Source organism: Pagrus pagrus, assembly GCF_965226575.1.
Source record: "Pagrus pagrus genome assembly, chromosome: 1".
NCBI lineage: Eukaryota > Metazoa > Chordata > Actinopteri > Spariformes > Sparidae > Pagrus > Pagrus pagrus.
Genome location: NC_140185.1, coordinates 19,027,683 through 19,051,589, shown reverse-complemented (window position 1 = coordinate 19,051,589; position 23,907 = coordinate 19,027,683). Strand labels below are relative to the sequence as shown.

General features: G+C 42.6%; 2 protein-coding genes across 3 annotated transcripts; one reads left to right on the top strand and one right to left on the bottom strand.

Annotated features, from left to right (window-relative positions):
* Positions 1-74: 74 nt before the first annotated feature.
* mettl21ca (methyltransferase 21C, AARS1 lysine a) lies at positions 75-8,084 on the top strand. Its single transcript, XM_084362594.1, has 8 exons — positions 75-2,390; positions 2,738-2,911; positions 2,988-3,133; positions 3,665-3,782; positions 3,954-4,625; positions 5,865-6,013; positions 6,130-6,247; positions 6,467-8,084. The coding sequence occupies exons 1-8, from the start codon at positions 2,273-2,275 to the stop codon at positions 6,850-6,852; spliced, it is 1,881 nt and encodes a 626-aa protein (XP_084218720.1). The 5' UTR covers positions 75-2,272; the 3' UTR covers positions 6,853-8,084.
* A 209-nt stretch (positions 8,085-8,293) lies between these two features.
* tpp2 (tripeptidyl peptidase 2) lies at positions 8,294-22,828 on the bottom strand. Of its 2 annotated transcripts, XM_084359529.1 has the most exons (29): positions 22,576-22,828; positions 21,521-21,649; positions 21,239-21,334; positions 20,899-21,003; positions 20,633-20,757; positions 20,357-20,520; positions 20,081-20,235; positions 19,914-19,990; positions 19,710-19,837; positions 19,242-19,490; positions 19,033-19,148; positions 18,774-18,945; positions 18,517-18,674; positions 18,334-18,410; positions 18,125-18,231; positions 17,763-17,917; positions 17,473-17,589; positions 17,288-17,388; positions 17,062-17,158; positions 16,827-16,964; positions 16,441-16,685; positions 15,952-16,030; positions 14,327-14,365; positions 13,740-13,891; positions 13,539-13,635; positions 13,289-13,419; positions 12,829-13,081; positions 12,170-12,289; positions 8,294-12,043 (listed from the first exon to the last, which is right to left on the bottom strand). In XM_084359529.1, exons 1-29 carry the CDS (start codon positions 22,738-22,740, stop codon positions 11,954-11,956), a joined length of 3,837 nt encoding a protein of 1,278 aa, XP_084215655.1. In that variant the 5' UTR covers positions 22,741-22,828; the 3' UTR covers positions 8,294-11,953. The 2 variants fall into 2 exon arrangements, with proteins under 2 accessions (XP_084215655.1, XP_084215656.1); XM_084359530.1 differs by lacking the exon at positions 14,327-14,365.
* Between the last annotated feature and the right edge of the window lie 1,079 nt (positions 22,829-23,907).

The window sequence follows — 23,907 nt, the reverse complement described above, 5'->3', positions numbered from 1 at the left end:
CCACAGCACCGCCAATCTGGACAAATATGACTGGATGTTTCCAGTGGATTTCTGATGACCTCGTGGATTTTATTTAGGAGCTCCGTTGCTGTGTGACTTTAATGGACAACAAGATCAAGTTTTATTGCTTGTACAAGTGCCAGTTTCAACAAGCACGTATACATGTCAGTATCTCAGTAACTTCTGATGGATTGCCTTCAATCTCGCTCAATGATGGTTCAAGATGAAACCTGGTATCGTTGATAACAGTCAGCAGCAGGCACAGCTAAGCTTTAAAGTATAGACGTATATTACTCATGCCCTATCTTGTAATGTTAAAGAAAATGACAAAGGGGGGGTTGGTAACATAAGAAACACAAACAAGGCATAACTCCTTACCCCTGTCAATACTGGCACTATATGTCCAAAACAACATCACCGGTCAGTCGCTTAAAGGATGTCCCATGTGCGGTATTTTTCCACCAGATGTTTCAAGCAAAAATAGAAATGTGTCATAAACACAAAAAACAGTCAGGATTAGACTTAAAAAAGTATTTTTATTCTCACTTGCCTCTCTAGGCTTCCGTATGGTATAATTTTGCGTCTTCCTAATACAACACAACAGGTGCTTTGCTTGTGGTCCACTATTAACTTTCAGTTTTGGCCCTCCAAGAGAAAAATATCTGGGCACCCCAGTGTCAGGCCAAACATTTCAGCCTCACAGGTTTACTGACATGCCAACTTTTAGTTTTGTTGACCTACTGAACTCTAAGCAAACTCCAGATCATCAAAATACAACTGCCTTGATTTTCATCCAATCAATTTTTATTATTGGTAATCTCACATTACAGTCGGACAGAAACAGCACAACAATGTTAGAATGGGTTATTATTTTCAAGACTACGTCATCACCTCTGCACGATGTGGCATGCATGAAAAGCCCAGATATGATTGATTATGATAACTTCACTTAATCAAAATCATATAGAGTATATAAGGAAATATGTATATCCACAATTAAAAGTAGGTCAATTTAATCTCACATACATATTGGGCAGTATTTGCAGCTTCAGTGACAACACCAATGTCCCATGCAAATTTTGCACATTTTGTAAACTCACCAGTCGGCTTGATTATCTTGGATAGAATAAGTTAGAGAGACATTTAATTAACATGACCTATTAAACCCGATATCTAATTTATTACTCTAAATCCTCACATGGTGGATATGTGTCGTTTGGCTGCAAACACACAGGCAGGATGAAGAGCCGGATTAAAGAGAAACAGCGATCTTAGCTAAGACGATGTGTATCACTGTCAAGACAAACAGATCGTCAACAGCTGAACACTGTCTGCGGCCTTGTGGAGATGTCGGCTAACTTGACCAGTCTTTCAACAGCCGCTCGATAATAAACAACCTTTCAATGACAGACAGACGCTGCCTGTCACCAAGCTTAAAAACTCTAATCTTTTAAAACTCTGGCAATGACCTAATCACTGTGCACTCCCCGTTTATGTGTCAAACTATCATGAGGTCCTGGACGGTTTTCAAGTTTTGGGATGTGAGGGGGTTTAGATTGACGATACCTGAAACTGGGGGGGTGATACGTCATGGTCAAAGGCTGTTTAAATGCAACCACGGGAGGTCCAATCTAGGTTAATATTACAGGAGCCCCCTTCTTTTCTAAGAGGGTAGATATAAGGGGATTGCATGCCAGCCTGATCCTGTTACGGCCCATGTCTGGTGAAGCAATTCAGGCCATTGCAGGAAAAGCAAGCATGTGCAGCATGAACATGCAGTAGACTTTTTGCATCATTTTTATAGAGAAAAGGTTTTTATTTTTAAAATATTTGTTGATAACACACCCATTCAAGAGCTTTATATAAAGATGCTTTCCAGACAAACCCAAATCATGTATATTTTCAGCAGACTTGCAAGATGACCAAATAAAACAGATGCATTACCGGTGTAATGTGCAATATCTGTCTAAATCACAAAAATGGAAATCATTTAGTTGAGTTAAAACAAAAGAAAATACTTCTTCATACTTTATTCATTCACAGTAGATTCAGTATGAAGTTGCAGATCAGAGAGGCGTCGTGGTCCAGAAGCGACTGTGGAATCAATTATCCTTGGCTGTTGGTATCATGACATTCCTGCCGCTCTCTTGCTGTATTTGGATCTCTCGCTGGCTCATCTTGGTTGGTGTTGATGTTGGTCCACTCTGCCATCGTATCTTGCCTGTGTTTATTTCTCCAGGCACCTTTCTAAAAATACCCTCATGCCCTTGTGATGGTGATGATGGGTGTGTCCAACAGGATGCTGAGCCTCTATAACCTCCCAGTTAGAGGTCTCCAGATGCAGTGCGATTTTTCCTCAGATCTTTCACTGGAGAATAAAGCTGCAGCAGGTAGGTCAAAAGTCACAGGTAGACCAGGTTTTTCCTGTTTTATCTGTAGGGAGAATCTTTGATAGTATGCTAGGCTTTGGGTCCCATGTACTGCCAGACTTGTTTTGCCTTATTTCGCTTGCTTGGCTGTTGGGCTGCACTTTAAAAAATTCTAACTATATAGACAAAAATACATCATGCAAAATATAAAATATCACAATCTATGGATAGAAAATTGTACAGTGTCTTAATTGTATGAAATTTTGTCAATCCTCTTGACAAATACATGAAAGACAGAAGAAAGATCAGCTCACTTAAGATAAGAAAGCATGTCAAGAATCATAAAAGGGAAATTTTTTGGTATACAGGATTTTATATGGATACTTTGACCCCATCCTTTGTGGAGGAAACCAATTACATGAGAAGCGGTGAGGAGGAAGACGAGGAGGAGGAGGAAGAGGAGGACAAGGAGGAGGAGGAGGAAGAGGAGAAGGAAGAGGAAAAGGAAGATGGGGATAAAGAACATCAAGAAGAGGAAAAGGGTAGGATGAACTATGCAAGAGTTCATTGTTAAGTCAGACCACAGAGATCTGAGCGTCTGACTTGTGTATCATTCAGATGAATCAGCCGTCCAGAAGCAGAAGAATCAGGCCTGGGCTCCCAGCTTCTTCCTCAGAATAGATAAAGAGATGTACTATTTTGTTGGGCAGAAGATTGTCATAGAAGAGGGTCTTGACTCCTATGCAGGCATGATATGGCCGGCGGTGAGTACCACCTTTGCAACCTCATTTACTTCAATATGACATCTAGCACCTGTGCGCACCATTACATCGTCAGTACTCTATTGTGTTTGGAGGCTCTGTTTACTGATACAATCACAGTGTTACAGTGTCAATTGAGAATAAGGCCTCTAGACTATATTTACAACTCTGCCTGAGGCCTGTGTGAGAAACTTAACAACCACTTATTAATCTACAAAGTTACATTTTATATCTCGTTATTGCTGCTCTGGTTATGTCATACTTCTTATGTATTTCAAGTGACGGCTGACACAAAAATACACATTTTCCCTTCTACCTGTAGTGCTGTTTATCCATCGAGATTGTTTTGGTGTGAGTGTCGAGTTTTGGAGATATTTGAGATTTTGATAATAATCGGAATAATTCCTGATACCTCCAAAATTCAGCAACTATAAATAAATAGCACGACAGTTAATTGGAAAAATACGTATTCTTGATAACTTGAACCTGCTTCAGTGATGTTTCGGGACTCTAACTCATCTTTATTGCCCTCAGGCGGTGTCTCTCTGTCACTACTTGGACACCCATCGTGAACAGCTGAGTCTCGTCGATAAGGCAGTCCTGGAGATCGGTGCAGGAACAGGCCTCGTGTCTGTTGTAGCAGCGCTCCTCGGTAAGAAGTTCAAATGAAGTGAACAGAGGCAGGAAAAAAAGCAGAAAAAAGACAAAGACCGGAAGTATACAGCAAAACATGCCAGAATAAAAGATATGCAAGTGTAACAGATAGAAGAAATGACAGACATGATCTACATAAGGTTTGTTGATTTTTCCTAATTGTCCTCAGGTGCCTGGGTGACAGCCACAGATCTTCCAGTCGTCCTGAGCAAACTGAGAGTGAACCTGTCCAGAAACACCAGGGGCCGCTGCAGACACACGCCCCAGCTGGCAGCTCTGTCCTGGGGCTACGACCTGGAGAACACCTACCCTACATCTGTGTATCACTACGACTACGTGCTGGCAGCTGATGTGGTCTACCATCACGACTTCCTGGACGAGCTCCTGGTCACCATGAAGCATTTCTGCAAACCAGGAACGACTCTGATCTGGGCCAACAAGGTCAGGTTTGAGACTGATCTGACTTTCACTAAGAACTTTAAAAAGGCTTTTCACACAAGCCTGCTGGCTGAAGACGGAGAGATGAAGATCTTCACAGCAACGTGTAGAGAAGAGGAGGGAGAAGGTGATGTGGAGATAGAAGTCCAAGATCTGCTGAAAGAGGAGGAGGAAGGAAAGAGGGAGGAGGCTGAGGATGAGGATGAGGATGAGACCAGCAGTGAAGAGCTTGTGGAGGAAAAACAGGATGAGGTTGAGCTTCAATACGTCAAGACAGAAGAAAGTGAAGAAAATGATCGTGTAACCGAGGACCCTGAAAAAGGAGATGAGGAGGAAGAACAAAGCGAGTCTGATGAAGAGGAGGAGATAACCTCCAAAGATGATGATTACGAAGACATCACAGGTGAGGACCATTTCTTCAGTACATAGACATTGTGGTGACAACATATTGTCTGCAGGAGCTCTGTCCATATGGACGGCAATGTCTGTCAGTCAGTTAGTCAGCTTTGGACTAGACTGAAATGTTTCAGCCATAGCTACTTGAAGAACAGTCTGTATCAGTACAACTATTGTATGGATTGCCATAAAAGATTGGGGTTGGGAATGTTTGGGGTTTTGAGTGGAATATTGGGATCATCCCTATGTTCCCCGGGTCCTATGTTCCCCGCTGTGTATGTGACCGGGGAACATAGGACCTTTTTTTTTTTAAAAAGGGTCCTATGTTCCCCGCTGTTAGGGTTAGGGTTAGGGTTAGGGTTCCCCGATTGGGAAACATAGGACCCGGAGAACATAGGTACGCTCCCCTTACTCATTAGCATGTTAGCTAAACTAAGGTGAACATAGTAGCATCATAACATCATAGCTACCAAACATTACAATGTTAGCTTTGTCATTGTAACCATGTTAGCATGCTGACTGTAAGTACAAAACAACAGTCTCATAGAGCTTTTAGCATGGCTGCATTAGCATTTAGCTTCAAGCAACACTGTCTCAGAGCACATGGTTGTAAACTTTTTTGTCTTGTTTTAAGTGTAACAAATTTCATTAATTGTAATGCAAATGATATATAAAGCATGCGTTGCAGTGAATACATTTAAGTATATCTCAAAATCCGTGCAAGTTAAAACAAAAACTATTTTCATGGCTGTGTACCACTAGCTGGAGTTATGACATCCCTCCATCAGCTAGCTATCCACTTCTCATTTGGAGGGTCAGCACGTAAGATAATACATTTAGGAGAAGCAAACTTTTAATATGCAGTGTGTTTCATTGCTGTGATATAAAAATAAACCGTTGGCCTGATATTTAATTAATTCTGTCCGTCTCAACTTCTAGTGATAAGTGAACAAACAGCCTTGGGACTTTAAGGTATCTGCCAAGATTAGTGGCGAGAGTTAAATTTGGGATGTGAGACATGGTAAAACGAGGCGGTGAAGCCAAACTGTGGTGAAGCCAACACTGCCAAGACTCTCCTCAGTTAAACCAGAGGGCTGACGTACTCGTCCACTGGTGCTGAGGGTCTGAACTTATAAGGAAGAGAAGCAGGGACTGTTTTTTATCAGTGCAGTGAGGTTATTGAGGTTCACATATTAAACAAAAACGAGTCATACTTTTTCTGTGTATTGTTTCACCCCTGTTAAAGACAAACAAACACATGTGCAGCGGGACAGAGCACTATCTTGGGCTCCGGGCATCAGCATCGGCATCGGTAAAGATATCTACCATTACGTAGGGCAGGACATCCTCATTCATGAGTCCATAGACTCATACGGAGCAGTGATGTGGCCAGCAGTGAGTGCCTCTGCAAACATTGAATAAATACAAACATTGCCAGATATAAAAGTAATTGGATCCTGCAGCAACATTAACAAACCACTGTAAGAGGTCTGTTTGTCTTCGTCCTGCAGGCGTTGGCTCTGTGCTCCTTCCTGGACAACAACAGGCAGAGAGTGAACCTGCAGGGAAAGGAGGTGCTGGAGCTGGGAGCAGGAACTGGACTGGTGACCATTGTGGCCAGTCTGCTGGGTGAGTCGCCTCCAGTTCAATTCAGACAACGTATACATGAGCACAAGCACAAAATTCACACTCAGGCAAAACTGGCAAAGGAGTTGGGAAAAGTCACTTCTTGCATTTAAAAGCGTAAAAATGGAGCCTGAACACAACATGCAGCCTTAACAAAGGTCTCCAGAATGGTCCTTTAACTGTTACATGGTGAAGAGAGATGTCCTCTTTCTGCCTCCTCAGGAGCTTCAGTCACAGCTACAGACTTACCCGCTGTGTTGAGTAACCTCCGGGCCAACGTGATGAGGAACACCAGGGGCCGCTGCAGACACACGCCCCAGCTGGCAGCTCTGTCCTGGGGCTACGACCTGAAGAACACCTACCCTACATCCGTGTATCACTACGACTACGTGCTGGCAGCTGATGTGGTCTACCATCACGACTTCCTGGACGAGCTCCTGTTCACCATGAAGCATTTCTGCAAACCAGGAACGACTCTGATCTGGGCCAACAAGGTCAGGTTTGTGACTGATCTGACTTTCACTGAGAACTTTGAAAAGGCTTTTCACACAAGCCTGCTGGCTGAAGACGGAGAGATGAAGATATTCACGGCAACGTGTAGAGAGTGAGAGACAGAAACAGGTCCTACTGGCTCCTGGGTGACTGTCATCAGTGTTACTCTCTGAGAGGGTCTCCATCACATGTTTTGCTCTATATCTTAATCCCAGTCATTTAAGTGAGTATCAGCTGGTGGCATCCACTTTTTAGTTTAATCATATTTTGAGCCGATTTAAGCGGCAGTAAGCCGACATTTAATCTAGTAAAGTGATTTAATCTTGTTTGACAGCACAATAGCGCAGCTTTGAGACAAAGTAACCTGCAGTACACGTATCTTTTGAAGGTTTCTTGTAATTTTTTGTACATAAATCTGTGAAACATTAGTGGAGAGAAGTGTCGGTTGGCAGGATGACAGGTTGACAGTTTACACAGCTTCTTTTCCATTATTCATTATTATTCATTTTTACTTTTACTTATTTTAGGTCTATGTTATATAGTGTAAAGGGTAACTCCCCCAATTTTACACATTAAAGTGTTACCAGGTTTTGAGGAGTACTACTGCACATGTGAATAAAGTAGTATAAAGCCTTTTGTGGCTCCAGAGGAAGCTGCATGTAATCTGACTCAGTGTCACTCAGTGACTGATTTGCATTGTGGGTAATGTAGGCCAGGTATTGAAAAGCAGCCCACTGGTCTGGCATTGCACTCCTATGACACTGTTTGACTCATTATGTACAGTTTATAAACAAATGATCAAAAAACATTTGTATTCCTTTTCAAAACGTGGTGCCTCCATTACCCACAATGCAACTTAGCCACTGGGTGACATCACTGTAGGCCACATGCAGCTTTATCTGGATCTACTTTTTTGTTTTTACAAATGCAGTAGTACTGAGAAATGTAAACACACTTTAATGTGTAAAATCGATGAAGATGCCCTTCACATGAATTATGTGTTTGTGTGGAAGTGAAAAACATAGTTAATTAGTGGAAAGGACATTTTACAGTCCTTTATTAAAGACCAAATGATAAAAGATTTGTGAGATTTTAAATACTTTACTTTTTCCATATATGATTGTAACTTAAATATTTTTAAGTTTTGGGACAAAGTAAGCTATTTGAATAATTCATGTTGGGCTGAGGGACATTTTTTTATATTTTAAGGACAAAATAGTCAATTTATTTTGAAAACAATCTGTACATTATTTGATAAATGAGATAATTGCAGCCCCTTCTCAGTGTGTCCACATCATTTGTTCAGATTCTTGCTGTTTGATTTGTTTTTTTTTACATTTTGATTGTTTAAAACGGTTAAAAAAAAAAAAGTAAAACCCTTCATCTCATGACGCCTTTGTGTACTTTACTTTTCATTTCTAGTCAAGCAATTTCAAATGTATAAGATAATCAAATTACTAAAAAAAATGCTCACTGGCAAGATTTCAAACAAAGTGCGATTTATATTACAAAACACAACAAAATGTCTGTATGTCCAAGTGATGACAGGGGACACTGTAATTCTTCCAAATCGTTTTTATTCAGTGTTGTTTTCCTTGTTTGTGACTTATCTCCATGTGACCACAAAATAGTGAGACAGTAGCTCGGGTCTTTCCCACATCATCCAGGAAGAATGGGTATAAAATAATACTAATAAGAGCATACAACCTTATTTCGTAACATTCTGTAAAATATTGGCATTTACTAGATTTTATGACTATAAATATAAACACTCAACATCCAGAAGAAGCATTTCTGAAATGTTTCCTGACACCAACAGAGTGAGAGCAACAGAGGTGCCAGAAATGGACGGTACAGTCCTGTGGTGAAAGTTAAGGCCATTTTTCGGAGAGACTGTCATTGGCAACGCGTACTGAAGACAAAACGCATGAAAGAGGAGAAAAAGGACAAAAACAGAAGACGCAATATGTAACGATGAAACCATAAAATAAAGAAACCAAACCCAACAGAGTTGTGTAAACCTCTGTGAAGAAAGTCCATACAAGTCGCAGCTAAAAACAGAAACACAAGGTGTTCTTACCCCGGGGTAAACATGAGTGTAGCCCACCGAGTCGCTGTGAATGTACGGTCGTCCCAGAAAAGATTATTTACTCCCATGGGGACGAAAGGCCTTGGCTTGAAAGCAGCTGCTTTTACATTCTTAAGCATGCACCTTCCACTTGTGAGAGGACTTAAAACAACATCAGGGAGAGATGAGCAACTGGTTCACAAACTGGGCGGTTTGATAAACTCCTTCTATTCAATATGACAAATTTATCATTCAGCACTCGTTTGTCCTTTGACAATTAAACCACATCAACATGGGAAAATCAGTCCTTGGTTGGACTGATAGTACAGACTGTTACAGATCTATGAACGATCACAGATATAAAAGATAAAAGGTGAATATGTAGTTTATACTTTTAGCATGGTCCTCTCTCGTACTGGCACTGTAGAAACAAACAGCCTCGTGTCCTCATTCGTTACATGATTCAGGAGAAATATTTTAAAGGACCATACTAGTGAGCTCTCAACTGAAAATGTTGCATGCCCGACATATTTGCTGACCATCTGCAAAAGCACGAGGTGCATTCATTTATTTCCACGACATAAAAAAAACAAATGGTCGACTCTTCGAACGGAAACTTCCAAATCTGTGACTGAACTGTCTGCAGTTGAGTTGCATTATGGGTAATACAGGTGCCAGGTTTGACAACAGTAACATGATAGATTACTCCTTCAAGTTGCATAATCGATCACAGTGAACAACAAGTCTGCATTCATGCTTGTCAAAGTTGCTCTGAAGACTTTACAAATCAATCAGCAATACTGCAACTTTGACTGAATAAATCCCCTGAACAGCTGAGACACGTATCTTATGTGTGCAGTGCGTGACGGCTGCGTTGCTCAACTGCTGCAGCAGTGTAAGTGAGCAGTAAGTGATTAGAAGGAGAAAGAAAAAAACTATATTCTACGATACAGACATTAAACTGCAGCGAGATGCTGGTATGGTGTCAGTATGACTGTCCACAGACCATTTTTGCTACCAACAGCGCACTTGTTGCGGGAAAACAGATAAGACTCCCAATCTCTACATGATGCGCCGCTGCATCCTCTCATGAAACACACTTGATTTGCTCTGCTCTCGCTGGCTGCTCTAACCTGTTTATATTGACACCGAAATGAAAAGCAACAGGTTCGCCACGTGCGCACACACACCGCTCACGCAGGATACGTGTCCCTACTGTAACTATCAAAGCTTATATATGGGAAAAACAATATATTAGTTATTTTTTAAGAGTTTAACATTCAGAAATTGAGCTGGGTGTGGTTTGACATTGGCAATGTAAACAAACAACTACAAAACTGTTGATACATATTGCTAAAAATATTGCTAAACTTGATTGGAGTTCAGAAACATGATTGTACCAACTCAAAACACTAAACACACAAAGTGAAGTCTTTCCTTTGAAATAATGAAAACTGGGAGCCGGTCGCTCACAGCAAAAGCATGACTGAGAAATCTGTTTCTCCAGGGCCTTTAATGCCGACCTTGTGTTCACTCTGGATTTATACAACTCAAACCAAGGTTGCCTGGCTTGAAATAATATGATATGAAAAATGATTAGTTCTGATTTGTAGTAAATCAGACGTAACTTAAAACCACTGGCATGGTCCTTTAAAGTAAATATGGTATCTGAAGAAAAAAAACAAACAAAAAAAACAAACTCCACAATCCACGCCGTCAACATGGCTATGATTTCAATTCTGTTGGAAGAAAATGTTCCTGTACACAAAATATGCTCACAAACACATGTAAAGTCGGTCACAAACACACACTCATGAGAAGAACAACAGTGAGATATTGTCAGAATCTTGTTTGGGATTAAAAATCTTCAAGTTGAAACAAACTAAAATCTGCTTTCAAATAAAACTATTTTTTTCCTTACATCCTAGAAGACATGCATATATGCAAAATACATCAATTAGAATAATATTTGTATTATATACCTATTGCATCTTAATATTTTTTATGTTATGTGTGTATGTACATTATTTTATGACACTGTGTACAAATGCAACATTCTGAATGCTGCAGAGAAACGACTAACACTGTGGGAACATTTTACAATGAAATCTGAACCGAACATCCTGCCGCTGCCCACAACTGCATCTGTTATGTTAGTGAGGTCTGTTAAGATTGTCGTCAAATGTGCTGCTCAGGTATCAGGAGTAAGAAGTGGGTGGCCAACACCTATGGAGGTAAGTAGACGCCGAGAATTATGGCTTCTGATTACCTGACAAGTCGCTGATCGCCTGCATTCAGTGCACGGACGCACCGTACTGCTGATACGAGCTTTCAAAACCACGTTTGACACCGAAGGCTGATGGGTGAAATGACTGCAAGCGGCTGAGTGTTGACTCACGATTCAAACCCGCACACTACTTTTCATCCCATCAGAAAAGGTAAGGTACATGTAGGAAGGCACCTCAACACTGTTTTGTGTTTTGAGATTGTGTGCGCGAGCCTTTAAAAAGACAGACGAGACTAAATGTGTATCAACCCGGTCAAAAAAGAAAGAAAAAAAGATGTTTAGTTCTGTCCGAGCCTCATCCACAGTCAGGGATCAGGTGTGCCCTCGTGTGTCCAAACATCGTGCAGCAGCGAGTCCTCCTCTCTGGCCAGCCGCGAACTTTTCTGCTGTCGAATTTTTAAAAGTGAGTCAATGGGGAGACAGTTTTTTTTCTTTTGAAGATCTGGGATGCATCGCTGGCTGCACACTGGCCCTTGATTTAGTATTTACACGAGAGAATGAGGTTTTTTATATGATATGGAGTCCGGACAGCTGAAGATGGGTGCGTGTGAAAGCCTCTAAATATGTAGATGACACCAAAATGAAGGACAACACTCAACTGAGAAATCTACAGTATCAACAAGCCTTGGCAACACTTTCTAAAGACAGGATGGATTCGCCTCGTAAGGTGTCGAGTGCGTCAAACCATTCGCGCTCAGCGTTGTCCTTTGTTTTGGTGTTCACCGACATCTAAGTTTGAAAACGAGATGCATAGACCATGTGACCCTGAGGGACATGATATTGAAGTTACCATGTAGTGGACCATGTATGGCCATGCTGCTCATGCATGCGTGTGCGTGTGTGTGTGCATGTGCGTGTGTGTCTAGAATGGCGTGTAGTCTACGGGGTACATGACAGGCAGCCAGTTCTCGCTGAAGGTGGCGCAGTGTGTCCATCGGAGGTGACGCATAAGCTGGAAAACACAAAGAAAAAACAGGAGGTGATTCCAAGGGAACAAACCTGAATTTTTGTAATAAGTCACAAAATATCTAGAAGATATCTCATTATGTTGAAAAGATACGAGTCACTGCTGTCTCACCTGGATGCAGTTCCTCATGTTCTCTTTGCTCGGCTTTTCCTCCACCATCTTTGAGGCGTATTTTAAGGCTCGGCCGTACATCTTGTTCACAAGAGCGTGTTTGTATGAAAACATCAACACCTGAGCAGTGAAAAAGACAGAAGACAACAAAAAATCATGTAGCTTACATTGTTGGATTAATACAAAGTGGCTAGGTCTCAGCACATACACCAAATTCAGATTTTCAGGCGAGAAACCAGAAGAAAGCACAGGTACAATTATATGTCTGATGTTATTCTATATTTTATAACCATCAACTCATCCAGGGAAAAGTCTGAAACCTTCCACTGCTGTAACGCACTCCTCCTACAAAAGTGTATGACTCAGTGGGTGAAAATAGAACCAAACTAACGCTCACCTAAGATTATGTCATGTTTGCTTCAGTGCTCAGCTTAAATAAGTTACTTAGCCTTTCTTGAACATAAAACTCTATTTGTGACTCTGGACAGTACTGAAAGATGGACAAGTTGCAGGTTTTGGTCTTTCACTGACAATAAGAAAAACATAGAATATTACCAGTTTTATCAGTTGATGTCACACGTCAGATATATTCACATCAGACTACTTTACTAACTTGACGGTCACATTACAATGGAAAAACTAAAAAACATTTTGCTCACCTTGGAGTCAGTTAGCTCTGCCCACTTCTGCACCTCCCAGAATGTGTCCATCAGGGCTTTTGCCACGTTCTGCAGGGAGTCGTCGGAGCTGCTCGGCACCTGTTCCACAACTTCCTGTTCTGCTGCCGTTTGACCCGTGGCCACAGCAACGGCGCCGTCCTGCGGCGCGGGGGGCAGCAGGAGCTGGTCAGCCAGAGCGCAGCCCCTCCTACACAGAGCGTCGAGCAGAGACGACTTCTGCTTCTCCATGTCACTGAAATGAACATGAATCAGAATTAAAGCCTCGAGGTTCAGCAGTCCAGCAGCTTTCGTTGATGATTTACTCAGGGTTTCCTACAAAAAAAGGGCTTTATACTTTATCCTTGGTTAACCGGCTCTTTCTCCTTCAAAACTGAATATTCAGGCTGAAGGACTCTAATAATATCCATATTTCTACTATTAATACATCAGTGTGACCTACCTCTTGATAGAAGCGGCATCAGGCCGAGGGTCTGTCTTCATGGTGAGGTAAACAGCCAGGGCGGTCTGGTCGATTTGGGTGATGACGATGTCAGCTGCTGATTCCACCTCTTTGAGACGTTTCAAACGCTCCTACACACAAACAGAAGAAGAAAAAGACTGTGAGCAGAGGTAGTTGGATAGTTTATGCTCTAACGTCTAGACCATATAAAATGTTAAACTGAATCCCATCAGTTTCCTCCATCCATCACCTTTTCAGAGTCCAGCTGGTGAAGCCTTTGCACGTGCAGCGGGAGGTAATCTGAGTAGTTTTCCCTCAGTTCATCATAGATGGAGCTGGAGTCCAACCTGAACAGTGAAGAGAAGAACAGGACAAATGGTTAAGAGATGAAAAGAGTAAGGCAAATGAAGAAATGTGTTGCCGAGTCAAATAGACAAGCTACTGCGCTCACTTTGTCATCCACTGGATCTTTAAGTCTCTCATAGCTTCAGCAAACTCGTCCTTCACGTCTTTCTCTTTGTCTGCGTCCTTGTCCTTCTCCTTCCCTCCGTTCTTTGTTTTGTTTGGAGCTGGAATTAAGTGGTAGACGACTGGAACGATATCCTGTATGAACACACAAAAAAATAGTTTAGTCAAAAACCAACAACCGGCACATTCAACAAAATCTATGACCTCTTTTACTGCTCTGAATCAGCAAATTCTCACCCTCTTCCTACCAGTGTCATGTCCTGTGACTCCCAACTCCTTCTGGTTAAAATGCTTTTCAATATCAAGTTATAAATTTAAAGAAGTGCTCATTATCAATTGATGTGGATATTTATAGATATATTAGTATTTACTGACCACCAGAAAACTTAAACTACATCAAAATAAACAGCCTTTATGACTAGATTATTGCATATTTCAGTACAGCAATATTAACATGCTTTGACATAATAAAGAAATAACAGATCCCATGTCAAGGTAAGGAATAAGCCATTTCCTGATGGTAGGAGAGCAGTGGACGCTCTGTTGCAGTGTTTCTAGCTCATCCAGTACCTTTTTAAACTTTCCTTGTCGTTTTGCAGAGGCCTGCCCCTGGTGGTCAGAATAACACACAGTGAGGAAGAGACAACACAAACACACCAAAAAGGATTCTCTCTTTCTTCATTTCATCTTTCATCCTCACTCAGAGACTCTAATCCACCTACCTGTCACATTTTAATAAATGGCACAGTGGTAAAACAGATCTTGTGCTCTCTTCTAACTAATCTCATCAATCTGCTCTGCCACAGGGGTTAAACACTGCATCTTCTGTCAGTACTGAGAACTACAGTAACATAGGACAAGTCGGCTCACAATGAATCTGGCATGAAGGTGGTAAAATTCTCACTTGTTTTAGACTCAAACAAGGCACAGGTCTGAAACAATGTCATGTGAAACTATATGAAAAACATTTAAAAAAAAGTTCAGCCAAAGACACATTAAAGCTGTTAAAACGAGAGGAGCACCTGCAGCCTGTGCAGTGAGAATAAGCATCAAAAGTAAAACATTTGTCATCGTATTAAATGTTTTCATCTAAACATTACGCTCAAAATCAACTTGTGTTGTTTATTTACACACACACCTCTGAGTGGGCTTAGAAAGTAATAAATAGCACATGCCAGTTGAGATTTATGTAACCTTTACTACACAACAGTGAACATCAGGGCTAGGCATCAATCCTAAATACCATTTTTGGCACGGACCAAAATGTGTCTGGAGCACACGAATAAGGAAAACTGTCGAGTACATGAAGCTGTTCAGAGTAATAATCCCTTTTACTAATTATCTGATCAGATAGTTTTAGAATTAAATCAATATTCTGTCCATTTTAGAGCATTTTTACTTGGGAAAAGCTCTTGTACAGCTTTTTGTGTTTTGAAATTTAACATTTTAAAACTTTGGCTTCTTTTGTTAAATGGAAAAAAAGCTATGTCGAAAAATGTGCTCAAATTTCTCAAAGCAAGGTGTTAAAGAAGTATGGTGGTTAAACCCAGGCATCATATTCGCAGATTGAAAAATGTCAGTTAATACCCAGCCCTAGTGAACATAAAGTTCATAACCAGAAGCGAAGTCGTTTTAGACAGAATTCTTGTTTTGTTACCGTTCCTGAATAAAGTTTTCCTTGAAGGCCTACAGTGAAAACAAGGTTTCATGTTTGTGTTGAGAGGTTATGGCACGAGCAACACCACATTGTGCCTTTGAGCTGATAGCAGAAGAGTGGCCAAAGGCAAATGAAGGAGAAAAAGTCTTTTAAAGAAAGTCATGCAGAAACCAAAAGACTCCAACAGATTTCAGAGGCAGCAGAGCAGATTCAGCGCAGGTCTGATGGTGATGAGAGATAAACAAAAGAGTGCAGAAAAGCCATAAACACTGAAGCACTGGTCTTCACCACTGATCCTCACCACTGATCCTCAGGACCGTATCACATATCTAATTTGTGAATTTCACAATTTCATGGCACACTGGCTTTGTATGGCAGCTATATTCTGCAGTGCAGTTTGTTACATTTTCTCACAATAATACATAAAAGGTCACAGATTAGAAAGCAAAACTGAAAACTCCCATGACTTTAGATCCTGAGGAGCAGGATTGAGTACTGCTCTGGGGGAGAGAGGGCGACAACAAATAAAGCCACTCACTGCTTTCTTGCCATACTCGCTCTTAGGGACAACCAGAGAGCCTGAGAGATAGCATCCTGGACTCGTCCCCTTTGGGATCCTGAAAAGAAAAAAGGGAGAAAGACAGCAAGAGAGAGAGAATAATGACAGGAACATTAAACAAAATAGTATCACGAGAATATACCAAATATTTAAAATATTCACTCAAGGCTTAATTCCTTTGATAAAGGGTCCTAATTTTAACAATCTAAAATCTAAAAACTTTATCTAAAATCCAAAAAACACTTTGAGACCTTGAAAACACCACACTGAAATTAGAATAACTAACTAGAATTTCCAGCTGCCACAGAAACCCTGCATTTGGGGCTGTGATTGCAACCTAGAAGTAAACTACACGTTTAATTATATTTCTCTCAGGCCTCTGCTGCTCAAGTAAAGCTTTTTGGTTTTGTGCATGATAAATCCTGCTCTAAGATTGAACAGTTTAAGAGAAAAGTCAGATGGACTTACTTGTCGTCTGGCAGGGACGTGACGTAGAAGGGCTGTGTGGCGCCTGGGCACAAGGTGATAGAGTTTGCCTTCTTCTTGGCCATGAGAGCAGCCCGATGTGTCTCATAGACATCTAGACTGAGTGTGGTGGACATACGGTGAGAAACCACAAAGGGTAGGTCCTTTAGGCGCTCCAGCTCGCTGGACTGCTCATGGCGGACCTGCAAACGTACAGTATAGTCCCCCTTCTCCAGCTTAAGGGAATACTGAAGGAGGAAAAAAGACAAAGGAGAGATTTGTTAACTCATGCACACCAGGTGCTTATGCTACTTATCCACCATCCTTCCTCCTGCTGCAGCTGTAAAGGGACATCTGGGAAAGAAAAACATGTAGGATCAAGAGTGTACCTGGTGTGGGTAGGCATCCCCTGAGCCCAGTAGTCTCTTGTTCTGATCAAACAGCATCCAGAGCTGACTATCAAACTCTGACTCATACAGCAGCTCACACAGCATGGGACAGCTGGGGGTCACCTCCCCACTCTTCGGCTGAGGACAGAGCAAAAGATCAAACACTCGTGCAAAAAGAAACAAAGAAAATTCAGCATTTTCCTCTCATGTGAAGTGCTGATGGTGTTGGCGGTACCTGGTGAAAACTGTAGGTGAGGACGATCTCGTAGAGTTGTCTGTTATTCGGCAGAACATCCCTCGCTCCCAACGCTTTTATCTTCGAACTTAAAGGCCTGAAACAACAACAGGGATCAAACCATGAACTGCACTGATGTGGAACAACATAAAACGTGTGTGTGTGTGTGTGTGTGTGTGTGTGTGTGTGTGTGTGTGTGTGTGTGTGTGAGTGAAAGTGCAGTTACCTGAGAGGCTGAACCCAGGACTTGAGGGTGATAGTGGGGGACACCTCCTCGTACCTCAACGGCGACGTCACGTCAAAACTTGTCACTCCCTCTGAGGCATGCTGGGTTGAGAAATATTTTAGTTAAAGAGAAATTATACTGTCTGGGCTGCAGCTTGCTAATCTGTTTATCTGTGCTCTTCTTACTATGTGCAGGGGTGAAGGGGAAGTGTTGAGTCCGTGGAAGGAGATACTGTAGTCCACCGTGACGTCACCCAGGCTCGCCCACCAGCGTGCAATGCACAACTCTACTATCCTACCTGACTGGAAAGGAGGCACAAAAACAGGCAGAGATGAACCCACCATTTTGTCATTTTTAGATATAAACATCTACAAAATGAAATGACTTTCATTCCTGGCACTAGGGGGGCACAGAATGGCATATGTTGAAACAATCCCAGTCATACAAATGTCATTTATAAATGAAATGTATATACCAGCACAGGGAAAGCCTCAGTTAGTGAGCCTCTTTCCAACAGTGAGGAGAACTTGTAGAATTCATTCGCTCTGTACGCTCTTTGCTTGACCAGGTGCACCGCATGGAGAACAAACTTCGATGACACATCTCCTGAATGAGAGGTCAGTGTGATCTCTGCAGGAGAGAGATGTGAGAAACAGGAGGGCAATGAGGGATCCCGTACAACAATTTTAAAAACACAAGGAAACAAGGTTTTCAACAAAGAATGGTCCTGAACAACTGGTAAACCGTCGCGTTGAGCCCTGATGAGAACACACTTCACAATTAATTGAGGACAAATTTGAAATATAAACCACTAATTAAACCCACAAAGACACTGACCTGCCCAGGAGGCTCCCTGAGGAACAGTGATGAAGTGGCGTCTGATTTGTCCTGGTCTGAAGTGGACGTCTGTGAAACAAACCTCCTGATTACGACCGTCTGTCACTCTGTCAGATGAGAGCGAAAGCAAGAGAGAGCTGTCAGAGCCACACGAGCCACAAAGAGCGACCAAAGCAAAAAAAGTAAAACAATATGAAGTGAGAACTTACTTGGCCGGGATGATAACTGTTATAGGAACTCTGAACAGGGGGCCACAGGTGGGTGCTGCTGTGTCGTACCCACACACCTGCAAAAGAGGAAGACGCTCAATGTTAATCACACCAGATTAAAATTAACTGACTGAGAAACGATGTTCATCTTTTCCTTCTGCTCTCTTTCCTGCTCGTCCCTACCTCGGTGTAATGTACTCCCTCTCTCAGTCCCACAGGATCGATTCGGACGTTGACATGACGACACTGGTTCATCAGCTCAAGATGGGAGGGACACTGGACCCACGGGGCGGCACATGTTAGCGCCAAGTGTAGCTGTAAGGAGATTCGCTCAGAGTTTCCTGTGATAGAAGAAGACAGAGGATAGGTGGTGTAAAGAAAACATGTTCAAAGGGACATAAAATACTGTAAAAGCCATCACAGCTAAAGCTGATCAGTACCTGTGTTCTCTGGGAAGATGGGTTCAATTCCTACTCCGTGGTCTGAGGGTGAAAGAATTTGGGCTGGGTCCCTGAGGTAGATGCCTTTCTGTGATCCCACACTTACTGAGAAGCCTAGATGGCTTGTGGGTAAAGAGGCATGTTGAGTGAGGTAGTCTAAAGCCTTATCCACCTGGAGAGGAAGAAAGGGAGTCGATTAAGACTGTTACAAGAAACTGAAAAGAAAATGTTTTTCTTTTTGCAGCTATGGTCAACCCACCTGGATTATCCCATGGCCCTGTGCAAACACCTCGATGTCATCCACCTTCAGAGCTGTGTTCTCCAGCGCTCTCCTCACAGCAGGGACAGAAGGACTGATTCCGTCCTGCTTCAGACCTTTTTCACACAAAATTACACGTCAGAATCTGCATTTTCTTCACTTCCATACACATCCCTGCATCAACTATCAGCACACAAGGCTGGGCGCACCTGAGAGGATGAGTGCGATGCCTCCACAGGCATTAGGAGATGACATGGATGTGCCATTCATCAGCTGGGTACCACGAAGAGTCCAGTTGGGTACAGATGCGATGGCACCACCAGGGGCGCTGATGCTGACCCCCAGGGCCCCGTCTGTACTGGGACCCCTGGACGACCAGGTGTACTGGTTTGGAGGCAGCTTCTCTCTCAGGGAGTACTCTGCCACCATCATGTCTGGAGTCACATAAGCTCCAACTCCTGAGGAAAGAACAGAGAAGGAGTGAAGAAAAATCAGTCAATATTGTTTGTTTTGCTTTTTTCGTACTAAAGTTACATGCATTGTTGTTTTTGTGATGAAAAAAAGTCAATAATTGGAAATTTAAAACTCTTAACATTATGAACAACTCTAACAACTGTAGGATTATGCTTTATGATTGTAAATTGAAAGTTTAAAAAAGAAAAATCCTCCGGTTGTACCTATGACGCTGTTGGTGGTTCCCCCTGGGCAGCCGACTGTGGACAGGCACGGGCCGTTGTTTCCTGCACTTGAAACAAACATCACATTGTGCTTCTGCACAGCCTCGGTGATCACCTCACAAATCCTCCTGAAAGGCAAATTGACAAAAATCAGAGACAAGCCGAATCCACACAATCGACCCCCTCCCGTGGTGTAATACTTACCCTGAATTGGGCCAGTGAGTAGCTTCCCCATAGCTGTAGTTAACCAGGTCACACTTGTAGTTGATGACTTCGATCATCTTCCGAGTAAAAAGAGAGATGACAATTAAAGGCTGTCAAAAAAATACGAGAACTACTCTTTTGTATTCTTCAGGGTTTGGGCAATATACCGCGCGGATGAGTCCTGTGCCTGTTTCCATGGTGCTGAGGCGGGTGTCGCCGATCTTCAGGGCCAAGATTTGAGCACCGGGGGCCACACCGTTGCGCTCAGGTTCCTCTGGGAAGTAACCTGCTGCAATGCTCGCTACATGAGTCCCATGAGCCCCTTTAAAAAGCGCACAGGCGAGTTAGACCGGAGAAAACATCATGGTGAAGCTCCCAACACTCAATTTTACACCGAACATCTTCTGAATCTTCCTTTCAGTGCATTCTTTGGGAAATCTTACCTCCACTGGTGACAATGCAGAGTGTGTTTCCCTCATCATAAATATTGACAGAGTAGTTCAGCATCTCAGCATTTCCTAACGAGGCGTACTCTTGCCTTTCCCTGTAAGAGCTCAGTACCGTGCACTGGGACAGCTCTCCACACTCTGAAGTGTCGACGACAGCTCTAAAGAGAACAAACAGCAACAGGCAATGTGAAGGATAAATAAATAGCAATAGAAACTGAGGATGAAAGTTAAAAAAACTTCATGTATAAAGAATATAAATGTGCGACTTACCTCCATGTGACGCCGTCATGCCACAGTACACAGTCGTATACAGGACCAGGATCACTGTACTTCTTTTCTAGTGATGCCAGCAGCTCGGACTGACTCTGCAGCTCTTCTTTCTGCAGCTTCTCCATCTGAGGAGAGGAGGCGAGGTGGAGGATACATGTAAGAGAGACAGTAGTAGAGAAATCAGAGTAGCAAACACAACATCACTAGGACTGGCAGTAATGCAAACACTGATGAGTACACAAAGAACCCAAGTTTGTCGCTCTGACCTGTGAGGGTGTTGGGTGAGAGAGGTCGAACTCTTCTGTCTTGCGAGAGACCTCGGCGAGGGCTGCTCTGTGTGCAGGGTCCCACGTTTTCTCCTTTCGTTCTTTCTAGAAGATGAAAGTGCCACAAAAACAAAGTACCTTTAACACCTGGAGAGGATTGTGGGTAAGTAGATTCTCATTCTTTTCATCTACATGATATAAACTTGTTTCTTAGTAGTAACACTGCAATATGCTGCTAGCAGCATGGATAGGACACACAGCCACATAGCTTATGTTAGGGCCATCAGTCCGTGTGCAACAAAATTACAGCCATGACAGACCTCATACAGTAATGATGTACCTGTATTCTTTCTTTTAGAGCCTTTGGGAAGAACTCGTAGCCATTTTTAACTCCAATGCGATACTTCCCTGATGGATTGACCCAGGCAGGAGGGATCTGGAAGACATAAAAGACGCAGGTTGAGACAAATATGAATAAAAATGCTTCAAGTGCAGGTTGAATGATCTCCTCGAGTATGGTTTGAGTAAAAATGGGCCACACAGAACCAACGGAAGTCCTGTGTGACAGCTGCGAATCATTTACTTTTTTAATTGGTCTCACTATTAAAAGGTGTCTACCGACCTTGAGCGTTCTCCCAGAGAGGCCGATGATTGTCCCATCTTTAGGCTCTGCCGCTGTGGTCATGTTCACGTCCCCGCTGCCCGTTGTATCGATGATGTCGATGATCTTTGGCTTCCCCTCAGTTGTGACCTAAAGATGAAATTGTGAAGAAAAGAAAAAAAAAAAACAGTAATCACTTGAGAAAAATTAAGGCTCAAATGCATCTAAAGTACATATTTAGAAACTTCTACCAACCAGGGAGCAATATTAGCATCATAACCTGTCACTTTGGATATCAAGTTAAATCTGAGTAATGTGTAAATTATCTTGAAGTTTGAACTTGCTTTGCAACAGAGCTGCTCCTCTTACACGTATTTGTTTACACACTCTGAAGGGGTCAGATTCAATCTCTGCCCTTTAAAGCACGACTGGAGCAAGGTGGCATGTGGTTGAATGACCTCAAATGTATGTGATGATGTGCAAATTATGCTATTCACACAATTATACCTGTAAGGGTGTTTTTTTATTAACGTACTGTGCGTTAGCATTGTGCTGCTAACTAACTATATTCCAGTGTGACTTGGCAGTTAACATGTAGTTAAGGCTCACCAACCTACAAATAACCGACCGTACTATAGTTTAACTAATAATAATCTGGTTACCTCGGCTAAACCGTGTTCAACCAACTGAAAGGACAAAGTGTACTAATTGGGGAGGTTGAGGGGAAAGACAAGCGGACAAATGCAGCTGTTAAGTTAGCTGCTAGGCTAACATGTTAGCAACTGTGCCACTAGCTAACGTTAGCTAAATAAGTTAGTTTTGCACCGAAACACAATCTGACAGCAGGATACACTGTCTGCTTTCAACTACTTTCTGTTGTTAAGGTTGTCATAAAATCTCCAAAGCTAACTGCCGTAATTGTTGTGTGTGTCTGCCGTTGCTAGCGAGCTAGCTCACCAGCTAGCTATTTCCGTTAAGTGACTGTGTACAAATCGGGTGAATGAGTCGGGCCTTTAGCATTCGCTAGCTCACCAGCTAGCTCGTAGGCTAACGTGAAGGCAGCCGGTCAGACTTACCTGCATGCCGGGGGCCCCGGGATCCACGCCGGTGTCGAGGATAGCGATGAGCACTCCCCGGCCATCGTACTCGGGGAACCTGGTGAGATAAGACGTGGCGCCGGTTTCTTTCTTGGGGAGCAGCCCGTGGAAGGGGAACGGTTCCTCGGTAGAGTGGGCAGCCATGATCAGAGAGAGCGACAATGAAAACAAAGCAGCGAAAATGGGGAAGAGAGCGACACGGTGGGAAGGAGACGGGGAGGAGAGCTGTTTAAAGGGGCACACACATTCATCTGTCATCAACAATATAATGTGATTATACCCCACATACACGAGGCTGGCTTATTGAGCAGCTGAAGCCTGGCCCCGGGGTCTCAGAGGCCCCAAGGTCACCATGTGGCAGTAGATTTATTTATTTTTTAACATTTATTTGGATATGAGGTTCATTTAAGATATGTAAACAACACACACACAAACAACAGAGAGGTCAAGTTGAAAGGTCATGTCCATGTGTCAATGTTAAACTGATGCCAGGGGCCACGAGTCTACTTTAGGGGGTCAGGTGAGGGTGTGAACAGCTCGTTTGGTTTCAGAGCTATGGGCTACTCTCACTTGCATAAACTTTCAGATAAAGGATCGATGAGTCTGACAGACTAGACTCACGTGTTCGACAACGTCTCTGGATGTCACACAATTTGCATGGTGTTGTTGTTTAATGATCACATGAGCTGTCAGCAGGCTGTCTTTGAATTTCATGAGTGAAACAGTGAATTAGCAGCTCGGAGGATCATCGGTAGACTTTTGGATCTGCTTATCTCATGATCAAAGCCTTAGAGGGCAGTGTTTGCTCATTTCTACTTCTTGATGTGCATGTAGCACACTCAGGTGATCACTTCACTGGCTGATGAACTCTCAGGACTGTCAGACGCATCAGCTGTGTTTGATCTCCGTCACTCTACTTAGGATGGAAAAACCTCTCCCGCTTATTGTTCCCCAACACATACATTCACACCTGCCTTTTCTTGCTTCTCTGAGCTGAAAATAAATACATATCTCATCAGGAACAAAGCTGTTTCTCATTTTTCTTTTGGCATTGGTAGATCAAAATAAATGTGTACAGAGTGATAGATAACACCTGTTAAAGAGGCTGTTTTGCACAGATTTGAATACAGGTGTGCCTTGGGAGCAAAACACTTGAACAGCACTGCTGTGAATCTTGTTGCTGTGCTCACTGGCTGATCAGTGAACACTAGGTGTTGCTGTAGTACTGATAGTTGTGTGATTGGGACAGTCTGACTGCTGATAACTGTGTTGTTTGCTCTTGAGGCCCAACTCAGAAGTCATTCATGGCAA